At 40.6% G+C, this 12,170-nt stretch overlaps 1 protein-coding gene across 2 annotated transcripts in view; it reads right to left on the bottom strand.

Annotated features, from left to right (window-relative positions):
• RASGRP3 (RAS guanyl releasing protein 3) overlaps nucleotides 1–12,170 on the bottom strand; it is a 110,806-nt gene that overhangs the window by 78,878 nt on the left and 19,758 nt on the right. Inside the window, exon 2 of one of the 2 annotated variants that reach the window (XM_056567410.1) lies at nucleotides 5,538–5,644. The exons of the other annotated variant lie outside the window; for it this stretch is intronic. Coding sequence (XP_056423385.1) covers nucleotides 5,538–5,554 — 17 coding nt within the window. The 5' untranslated portion in view covers nucleotides 5,555–5,644. The remainder of the gene's footprint in view (nucleotides 1–5,537; nucleotides 5,645–12,170) is intronic. 2 annotated transcript variants of the gene reach the window in all.

The raw sequence follows: 12,170 nt of genomic DNA, 5'->3' as shown, positions 1-12,170 counted from the left end.
TATCGCTGCAACTCTAAAACCTCTTGAGTCGTTCTGATGTTGCTCTCGGAGATGTCTGGTTAATCCGGATACAGAGCGATTACTCATGAGGGTATTAGTAGTGCACCGGAAATGTTCGACAATACGTGTTTTTAGCTTCCCCGCTGTACTGCCTACATATTGTTTCTGACAGCTGGTGCATGTGACCAGGTACACTACATATGTGGAGTTGCAGTTGATTAGGGTTTTAATTGGATATGTCCTATTTGTAACGGTTGATGTGAAAGTGGATCCATTAAACATGAGGCTGCAACATGTGCATCTGGTGGCGTTGCATTTGTAGCAACCAATGGTTGATAGCCAATTCTTGGTAGTCTCTCTAGATGCAAATTCACTAGGAGAAAGAAGGTCCCTGAGAGATACTCCTTTCTTCGCTACAAAACGAGTGCCGTGTTCCAGGAGGTGGGCTGTAGTTTCATCTTGGAAAAGGACAGGTAAATGTTTTCTCAAAATAGTACATATCTCCTGAAAGTCACTGCTGTATGGTGTAGAGAAAGTAACCATGTGTATAGGTTCAGTCTCTCGGATTGTGTTGTGTGTTCTTCTAGGTACATTTCCCTGTTTTTGGAGTCTACTATACACTGTGCCCTCTTTAAGGTGGATTGTATGTAGCCTCTCTTTTTGAGACGGTTTCCAATGTCCCTGCAGCTGGATTCATATGCCGATGTTGTTGAAGAAGCCCTTTTAGCTCTTATTAGCTCCCCAATAGGGAGATTGCGGATAGTATATTTTGGGTGGGTGCTCTCGGCTTGCAAAATACTATTGCCCGCAGTGGGCTTTCTGTACATTCTGGTATGGACCAGATTTCGCTCCGCATCTCCTGTTAGGGTGACATCTAGGAAATTGGTTTCTGTGTGGTCTAGTACATATGTGAATTTCAAATTATGTGAATTTTGGTTAAGGTAATTCACAAATGAAACGGCTTCTTCACCCGATCCCCGCCACACTAGGAGGAGGTCGTCCATATACCTGCCATACCACCCCACAAGGGGGTGATAGATGTTATTGGCTGTATATAGATAGACCTCCTCCCAGTGGGCCATGTATAGATTGGCTAGAGACGGGGAGAATTTAGCCCCCATTGGGCATCCAGTAATTTGGAAAAAGAATTGTCCATCAAAAGAGAAAAAGTTATGCTTCAGCACAAAGAGTAATACATTGAGTATATATTGTTTAAGGTCATTACTATAGTTAGAGTATTTATTAAGATGGAATTCCACTGCTGACAGGGCGAACTCATAGGACATGCTAGTATATAGGGCAGTGACGTCACATGAAAGCCACTTGTCTTGTTTGTTCCATGTGAGAGATTTGGAGGCTAGCAGAAGGGTTTTCGTGTCTCGAATGAATCCCATCATTCTGGGGACAAGCGGCTGTAAGAGATGATCCAACCATTCACCCAGATGTTCCTGTGGAGATCCGATTCCCGCAACTATTGGGCGGAGCAGGGGGGGGGGGGGGGAATGTGTTTTTATGGGTCTTAGGGAAGCCGTGAAAGATAGGACATATAGGGAATTTCGGTATCATATACTGCTTTTGTTTGTTGTTTATAATGCCCATCTGTACTCCTTCCTCCAGTAGTTTTTCTAGTTTTTTTTTTAACCACTGCGGTGGGATTGATAGAGATTTTTCTGTACGTAGTAGTGTCTTCCAATTGTTGTAAAATTCGTTTTTTTATATAGCATTTTGTCCAGTATCACCACTGAGCCCCCTTTATCTGCCTGTCATATAATGATGTTGTCATTTTTAATAAATTTTTGTAGGTCCGAGTTTTGTGATTTACTGATATTGGGGGTAGTAGTTTCAGGTGATTGGAACAATGTCTTCAAGTCCTTTTCCACTCTGGATTGGAAAACATCCATAGAATCCGCCCTAGAACTGACAGGCTAAAAATGTGGATTACTGGTACTAAAGCTGTCTTTTGTTTCAGTAATTTCCGGTACTCCCTGGCTGGAAAGAGGGAGGTCTTGTAGTTCCATAAGTGTAAGTAAATTGAGTGGATCCTGGAAGGAGGATGACAATGGGAGTGTGACGTTCCCTATAGGGTTTAGAGATTTAGTTGCAGACTGTAGTTCTTCTGTATGTATGAACTCTTCTGAAATTGAAGGGTCCATTGTCTGGTCATTTACAAAATGTCTCTTCACAGTGAGCGTTCTAATAAATCTATTCACGTCTTTTATGGTCTGATATAGGTCCCCTCTTCTGGTTGGAACAAACATGAGTCCCTTGTTCAGTATGGATATTTGTCTTCCACTTAATATGGTAGCTGACAAGTTAACAACTGAAAAATTATTTTTCCAAATTACTGGATGCCCAATGGGGGCTAAATTCTCCCCGTCTCTAGCCAATCTATACATGGCCCACTGGGAGGAGGTCTATCTATATACAGCCAATAACATCTACCACCCCCTTGTGAGGTGGTATGGCAGGTATATGGACAACCTCCTCCTAGTGTGGCGGGGATCGGATGAAGAAGCAGTTTCATTTGTGAATTACCTTAACCAAAATTCACATAATTTGAAATTCACATATGTACTAGACCACCCAAAACATACTATCCGCAATCTCCCTATTGGGGAGCTAATAAGAGCTAAAAGGGCTTCTTCAACAACATCGGCATATGAATCCAGCTGCAGGGACATTGGAAACCGTCTGAAAAAGAGAGGCTACACACAATCCACCTTAAAGAGAGCACAGTGTATAGTAGACTCCAAAAACAGGGAAATGTACATAGAAGAACACAAAACACAATCCCGAGAGACTGAACCTATACACATGGTTACTTTCTCTACACCATACAGCAGTGACTTTCAGGAGATATGTACTATTTTGAGAAAACATTTACCTGTCCTTTTCCAAGATGAAACTACAGCCCACCTCCTGGAACACGGCACTCGTTTTGTAGCGAAGAAAGGAGTATCTCTCAGGGACCTTCTTTCTCCTAGTGAATTTGCATCTAGAGAGACTACCAAGAATTGGCTATCAACCATTGGTTGCTACAAATGCAACGCCACCAGATGCGCATGTTGCAGCCTCATGTTTAATGGATCCACTTTCACATCAACCGTTACAAATAGGACATATCCCATTAAAACACTAATCAACTGCAACTCCACATATGTAGTGTGCCTGGTCACATGCACCAGCTGTCAGAAACAATATGTAGGCAGTACAGCGAGGAAGCTAAAAACACGTATTGCCGAACATTTCCGGTGCACTACTAATACCCTCATGAGTAATCGCTCTGTATCCGGATTATCCAGACATCTCCGAAAGCAACATCAGAACGACTCAAAAGGTTTTAGAGTTGCAGCGATAGAACAGGTGTTTTCATGCCGAAGGGGAGGACATAGAATGGCTAAACTTAGGTCCTGTGAAGCATATTGGATCCTTGTATTGGATTCTCGCTTCCCAACCGGCATGAACACAAAACATTATCTCATGTACATTTACTAAAGGTGTCCTAGCTGAGGATGTCATATTTCAAATATTCCAGTTATGATATGGGTACACCCCCGTAATCCCCCCTATTCTTCTGTCCCTCCCCCCCCCCCCCCCCCTCCTCCCCTTTTACTTTGATGTAGGTTCTCTGGTAGATATTGCTCATGTGCTACCACTATAATTAGGTAGAGATGCGGTTTCTGTATGATTCACACAACGATACCGGGAATGTAATATGGGACTAGTCATGAATACTATAATATCTGACTAACAACTAATGGTAGAATATTCTAAAGCATGTACTACTTTAACTTACAGGTTTTCCTTTTTCTGGTCCCCCTGATATGATGGGATTGATACTATGCCATTGTAGACATGTGGCATTTTTTTAGATGTTCCGTTTATTTTCTTTGGGAACCGTTCATTGTTGCGTTTTTTCTGCAACATATGTTACTTTGACACATTATCCAGCTACAGTGTATATCCACTTCATAATCTGTCATGTTTTACATTTGGTTTATTCATTATGATTTAAAGAGTACCTCTCATCAAATAAACTTTTGATATATTTTAGATTAATGAATGTTGAATAACTTTCCAATAGCATGTTAATGAAAAATGTACTTCTTTCTATTGTATTTTTCCCAATCAGTCCTGTCAGCAAGCATTTCTGACTCATGCTGGAGTCTTAAACACTCAGAGCTGCCAGCCTGCTTTGTTCACAGCCAAACAGGCTGTGAACAAAGCAGGCTGGCAGCTCTGAGTGTTCTCCTTTGTGAACAAAGCAGACTGGCAGCTCGTAGTGTTTAGGACTCCAGCATGAGTCTGAAATGCTTGCTGCCAGGACTGGTAGGGAGACCCCTAGTGGTCATTTCTTCAAAGTGGAAAATTAAATAGAAAGAAGCATATTGTTTAATAACATGCAATTGTAAAGTTATTCTGCATACATTAATCTATAATATATCAAAAGTTTTTTTGATGAGAGGTACCCTTTAAAGGCACACTGCGGTTTGAAGATAATTATGTGTGGACGTTGCCACATACATTATTCCATTGGATACTTGTGGTATATGTCCTTGGTACACACTGTTTATGTGTATGGATATGTGATATAATTACATCTATAGACCTGTAATAGAACAGTACAGCTCCGCATTTGAATAGTTATCTCTGGTTTCATTTTGGACTATTATCCTAGTACCATACTTACATATAACAGAGTATTCACACCATGCGTTTTTAGGTGCGGTTTTGTTTAATTGATGTCCCATATATGACCCTTCCATATATGTATAACCGGTTAGCAACCCCAATATGTCTGAGTAACAGCGCCTACACATGAGCCATGCAATGCTGCCAATATCAATTCACATGAATGAAAATGGCCATGATGTACGTACTGTTGAATGTCATATACTCACTTGCACATGACCATCTATCCAGTCCAGGTTTTACAGGTGTTTTTACCATTGATCTATGTCATTGTCCTTCCGGGATCCGGGGTCATTTGGAGTTACACTATAAAAGGGGGCACTTGCCCGCTATACTATGTGCCACGACTAAGAGCCAGTATAGGCTCAAAATGCGTCGGTTACCTTTCTTCTTTTTATTTTCTATCATGGATATCCTTCATTTTTAAACATGCTACATTAAAGGTGAAGTTTTAATTTTCTAATTGGACTTTTTGGAGCAGCTGGAGGCCCCCCTGCACGTGTGCTTTCTTTTTCCATGAACCAAACATGCATGAAATTTTCCTTTTGAGATGACAGACAGCCTTTAAGTAACAGCTTCTTTTCTGGAGCATGAAATCAACACAAAAAGGAAAGTAAAAGTGAAACATAAACCCACCTAACTACAAGGTGAAAACTGGTGTTACTTTTTCGGTCTGGGAGAAGGGTATGCTACCACTATACAAACACAAGATAGAAAGCCAATAATACTGCCATACAGTGACCATACAGTGGTCTATAATAGGTGAACACAAGCGATCCACAGTGCATCACTCTGCAATACAAGAGTGTATACTAGTGATCAGACAGAATATGCAGAATACATACCCAATAAAGAAGTCCATTGCATCTAAATGGTACTTGTAAAGTTGAATTTCCACCCGTTCCTTAGGTCAGACATGGAGAGATGCAGTCCACGCTGGGCGGTCAGGTTGCTGAGGCAAACGTAGGACATCCAGTAAGTAACATGCACACAAGTCCTATTAAATGTTATCTTGCTTGTGTGTGGAAATTACTAGACATCATACAGCTGACATGACAAACCAATTGCCCATAGTGAAATGTCTTGCTCCTCATTGATCAGAAGAAGTTCAGCTTTACTGGTACACTTTAATTTCACAATAACATTCAACTGAAAAACATGGCAGTTTCTTACAACCCAAGAAACAGCCCCAAAAAACTGTATGCGTATGCACTGCATATGGTGATGTTAATTTACGCAAACCTGTGAAAGTGGGAAACTGTGTATACAAAATACAACTCTTGTGCTAACACTATTACTGTGCATTAATAGCATTGTAGTACATAAAAAGGTCCCTGATACTGCAATGTATTGTTATGACACAGGGTGGCAAGGGGTTAAAGGGTTTTGTTTTTACAATCAACCTTTAGAAGAAGTAAAAAAACAGAAAGACAGAAGAACAGTGCCTCATGTGTTACCCTTGGACAGTGAAGATCCTCTTTTAGGGGTCTGGAAAAGAAAAGGGGGTGGGGGGGGATTAACTCTCAAGATGGCAAGAAAGAAATGGTGCTATTTCCCCTATGGGGTGGAGGAAAATGTTGAGCCCAGAGGGTTCAGTACAGGACAAAGGCATCTACGGTATATATTTTTCATAACTAAACACTAACTGACTCCCTGCTGTTGCTTGCTTTGTTGCTCGTTTCACAGGCATTAGCACTGCCCATATTGGGTGAATACACATGCAAGAGAGTTAAGTTTACACTCATTACCACCACCAGTGGCCCAAGGGAGCAAGGTACTGTCTTGAGCAGCCAGAAGAGGAATATGATTCTGCCTGAAAGCCCAGTAAGGGCAGGAGAGTAAGGTGGAATCAGTGCTCTTAGGGGATCGAACCATATTGATCCATGTACAAAACTGACTAACACTGGCCGGCATGAGGATCATATGTAAGCTAGTGTTAGGAACTTGTGTGCCAAGCTTGGGCTGGCAATTCACGATGTGACCTAGAATAGCACAACAGGAAAGTGCCCAATAGGGCAGATTGTCATTTGAGGGTTAAACTGATTATCAAATGTTCCAGCTTCTGAACACGATGATCATAACCTAGAAGTTATGCAGACAATTGGTTGTCCAGAACAAAGGAAAGTCTTTTGGCAAAATAAAAATGGATCTTATAGGCACTTGCAGAAGAGTTGTTACAACAGAGAAATTCACAAAAAGGAGAAGAAAATGAAATCATCTGATTCTGGTTCCCTATTAAAAAAAAACAATATTTTTATATTTCCAAACAACTTCTCATTTCTCTAAATAAATAGTGAAACTTAATAATGTGTTCTTGTGTCACCTTCAATGCTTCATTATGAAGGGAACCTGTTTAGACCTCAGACCATTGCAAAGAACCCACTTTTTCAGCTGCACAATACAATAACTTTATTTAAAACATTTGGCTTAAGTCATCAGGCAGGATTTGGCCACTTGCCTAGGCCTTTGCGTGTGCAATGATTCTCATTAATACGTAAGTTGCTGTGCTGTTTTTGTTTTGGTCCTGGTGAACAGTACTTCAGAGTTACAGATTTCCTGTTTTTAGAGCATTATGCAGATTGCATTTATTTATAGGCCACTATTATCCCAGTTGGAGGTTTCTGAAAAACGTTATTTTATTTCAGGATTCATAATGCGTTAAAGCACCGATGCACATTAGATACAAATTGCTAAAAGCAGATGTGTTCATCTAAAATGATCATTGGGCAGATGAAATGTAACAAATAACCATCATTTTAGCCAATTTTTATCCAATAAACACTACTATGATGCTCCCAGAATATTCTCAGAAAGATTATTCAACCTTTGCCCATACACCTTAGTTGATGATTGGACTATTTCAACCAAAATTTTGTGTGATATGTAACAACAGCCATTTTAGCCGACCAAAGACAGACTGTTATTTTCAGAACGGTCACAGAATATTCTCAGAAAGATGGTTCATCCTTCACTCTGTGTCATTGATCATGTATGGCCAGTTTGGACAACTTTGACAGCCAATATGGACTAAAATGTGAATGCCTGCATCTGTGAAATGATCGTTCATCAGATGATCCTTAGTTCAATGGTTGTTCAGTCATTAACCTACTTTTATCTAATGTATATGGCCACCTTAATAAAGACAATAGACTAAGATGTGTATTGCTCCTTTTGTGAAACAATCTTTTACAAGAAAATCCTTTGGCTGTGGTATTAGGTAAACACACCCCTCAATGGAAAACATTCCCACCCCCTGACTGTATAATCCCACCCATAATGCGATACTCACTCCATTTAAAATTAAGCTCATGCCCATCTGAGTCCATGAATTGTTAGACAAAACTATAAACCCTCATATATCTGGACTAAAGGACATATGAAGAAACTGTAAAAACATGTTAGATAAGGGCACCCTATAATCTCATTTTCTGGGTGGGCCACGTGTCCTCTTTCAGACTATGAGGTCTATATCATAGAGTGCCATTGGACTTTGAGTAATTACATAAATATGTCTCAGTTTCCTCTACATGGCTTGGCTAAGTTTTGGACATAACTACCAGCAATTAGAGCTGCTATAGCTGATGACTATAGGAGATTCAGAAGGATATCTGTAGAATAGATATAGAGGATTTTGTAATACAACACACTTTTAATGGGGAGGGGGATCTGTAAGCACCCATATTCACTCACTACAAAGTATTTTTTTTTTAGCGGTGATGCATTGTACTGAAGTATTGTCATAATTGCTTGAATGAGACAGCGAGCAATAACTTGCAACACCACTACAAAAATATGGTGTTTGCAAAGTACCAACCACACGGAGATCGATGTAAACACTGAACTGGCTGCAGCACTAAAAATAGTCACAACCTTAGTGGTATGAACACACAGTCCATTACACACCTTCTTCCTCCTGGCCTATATTTCAATAGTAAATAAACATGTGGGACACACAATGCTTCTTTTTTCAATTGCTCATTATATTATGTAAAATTTTCCAAAACAATATTGTCAGCCGCCAAAAGATGTGAAGTATCCATCCAAAGAACAAAACAGTTTTGATACAGAGCAATAACGTACAATAGAGTCTTATCAGAGTCGGCATGCACTGTGGCCCCTTTAATTAACTGTGCTAGGAGTCAGCCCCCATCTATTTAGTATTGATGGTCTTAGTCTTAAAAATGTTTCTACGACAATCTGCAAAAGTTCAGTATATTATCTTGTTCTAGACCGCAAAAAAACATAATGCTAAAGAACATATTTGAAGATGTTTGCTCATGGGTAGCAAGAAGAGACAAAAGGAAAAGTAAAAGTGGTCATACACATTAAATAGACGCCTGTTGATTTTGGTAGGACTGGGACTGGCCAACAATCTAATATGCATGGGAGTGTTCTGTCTTCCTCTCAACATGGCAAATGTTAGGGGAATTGTAATAGCATACAGTAGAGTGTTAAGAGGAGGGCACTGACCTAAACCGAGATTATTTATCTCAATGCATACTGAGGTGGAGCCGCAGCTGAAGCAAACTGCATGTGCAGGGACGGACTGACAACACTCAGGGCCCCCGGACCAAAAAAAGTAAGGGCCCCCTGCGATGCTTTGCAGCTTGTCACACTTCTGCCCATATGCCAGCCAAATCCCTCCACCACCCCATCACACAAAATAAACAAAATTTTATATATAGTAACATAGTTCATAAGGTTGAAAAAAGACCAGAGTCCATCAAGTTCAACCTATAACCCTAATGAGTCCCTATTGAGTTGATTCAGAGGAAGACAAAAAACCCTCATACTAGAGGTAAAAATTCCTTCCCGACTCCAAATATGGCAGTCAGAATAAATCCCTGGGTCAACCTTCTGTACCTATAAATCTAATATAAATAACCAGCGATGTTATTATTCTCCAAAAATGCATCCAGACCCCTTTTAAATTCTTTTACAGAGTTCACCATGACCACCTCCTCCGGGAGAGAATTCCAGTCTCACTGCTCTTACAGTAAAGAACCCTCATCTGTGCTGGAGTACAAACCTTCTTTCCTCTAAACGTAGAGGATGTCCCCTTGTTATAGATACAGTCCTGGGTATGAATAGAGCATGGGAAAGATCTATGTACTGTCCCCTGATATATTTATACATTGTTATTAGGTCTCCCCTAAGCCTTCTTTTTTCTAATCTAAATAACCCTAATTCTGATCATGTTTCTGCGTACTGTAATCCTTCCATTCCCCGTATTACACTGGTTGCCCGTCTTTGAACCCTCTCCAGCTCCACTATATCTTTCTTGTACACTGGTGCCCAGTACTGTACACAGTATTTTATGTGTGGTCTGACTAATGATTTGTACAGTGGTAGAATTATTTCCTTGTCATGGGCATCTATGCACCTATTGATGCACCCCATTATTTTATTTGCCTTGGCAGCAGCTGCCCGACACTGGTCACTACAGCTAAATTTACTGTTAACAAAGACTCCCAAGTCCTTTTCCACGTCAGTCGTCCAAGTGTGCTCCCATTTAATACATAATCCCAGCCTGGATTTTTCCTCCCCATGTGCATTACCTTACATTTATCAGTGTTGAACCTCATCTGCCACTTCCCAGCCCAAACCTCCAACCTATCCAGATCCATTTGTAACAGTGCACTGTCCTCTATTGTGTTTACCGCTTTACAGAGTTTTGTATCATCTGCAAATATTGCTACTTTACTATTCAACCCCTCTACAAGGTCATTAATGAATATATTAAATAGGACAGGACCCAAGAATGACCCCTATGGTACCCCACTAGTAACAGTCACCCAATCAGAATAAGTACCATTAATAACCACCCTCTGTTTCCTATCACTGAACCAGGTACTTACCCACTTACACACATTCTCCCCCAGCCCAATCCTTCTCATTTTATGCACCAACCGTTTATGTGGCACCGTATCAAATGCTTTGGAAAAATCCAGATATGCGACATCCAGCGATTCCCCCTGGTCCAGTCTGGAGCTCACCTCCTCATAAAAGCTGAGCAGGTTAGTTTGACACGAACAATCCCTCATAAAGCCATGCTGATATGGAGTCATGCATTTATTTTTATCAAGATATTAAAAAATGGCATCTCATAGAAAACCCTCAAACAATTTACATACAACAGAGGTTAAACTAACAGGTCTATAATTTCCTGGGTCACCTTTTGTCCCCGTTTTTAAATATTGGCACCACATTTGCCATGTGCCAGTCCTGGGGATCAGTCCCTGTTACTATAGAGTCCCTGAATATTAAAAATAGGGGTCTTTCTATTACATTACTTAAAGGAGAACTACGGGATTTAACATTTTATCCCCCATCCTAAGGATAGGGGATAAGTTTCAGATCGCGGGGGGTCCGACCGCTAAGGCCCCCCACGATCTCCCGTACGGGGCCGCGGCTCTCTGCATAGAGAGCGTGTGTCGACCACCGCATGAGGCAGCGGCTGACACGCCCCCTCCATTTACTGCTATGGGAGAGCCGAACCGCTGCCTTCTGCATTTTCCGGCTCTCCCATAGCAGTGTATGGAGGGGGTGTGTCGGCTGCTGCTTCGTGCGGTGGTCAACACGCCCTCTCTAACCAGAGAGCCGGGGCCCCGTACGGGAGATCGTGGGGGGCCCCAGTGGTCGGACCCCCCGCGATCTGAAACTTATCCCCTATCCTTAGGATAGGGGATAAAACGTTAAATCCCGTAGTTCTTCTTTAATTCCTTTAGAACATAGGGGGGAATGCCATCTGGACCTGGCGATTTGTCTATTTTGATCTTTTGTAGGCGGCACTGTACTTCTTCCTGGGTTAGACAGGTGACCTGTATTGGGGAGTTCACCTTTTCTCGCTGTATTTCACCTGGCATTTCACTTTCCTCGGTGAATTCAGTGGAGAAGAATTTGTTTAATATATTTGCTTTTTGTCTGAACCCCGTTTATAATTTCTACTTTATCGTTTTTTAAAGGGCCATCACTTTCATTTTTGACCTTTTTGTTATTTATATAGTTAACCCCTTAAGGACTCAGCCCATTTTGGCCTTAAGGACTCAGACAATTTAATTTTTACGTTTTCATTTTTTCCTCCTCGCCTTCTAAAAATCATAACTCTTTTATATTTTCATCCACAGACTAGTATGAGGGCTTGTTTTTTGCGCGACCAGTTGTCCTTTGTAATGACATCACTCATTATATCATAAAATGTATGGCGCAACCAAAAAACACTATTTTTGTGGGGAAATTAAAACGAAAAATGCTATTTTGCTAATTTTGGAATGTTTTGTTTTCACGCCGTACAATTTATGGTAAAAATGACGTGTGTTCTTTATTCTGAGGGTTAATACGATTAAAATGATACCCATTATTATATACTTTTATATTATTGTTGCGCTTAAAAAAAATCACAAACTTTTTAACCAAATTAGTACGTTTATAATCCCTTTATTTTGATGACCTATAACTTTTTTATTTTTCCGTATAAG

This window comes from Hyla sarda, chromosome 3, assembly GCF_029499605.1.
Source record: "Hyla sarda isolate aHylSar1 chromosome 3, aHylSar1.hap1, whole genome shotgun sequence".
Classification (NCBI taxonomy): Eukaryota; Metazoa; Chordata; class Amphibia; order Anura; family Hylidae; genus Hyla; species Hyla sarda.
This window is presented reverse-complemented; position numbering and strand designations above follow the sequence as displayed.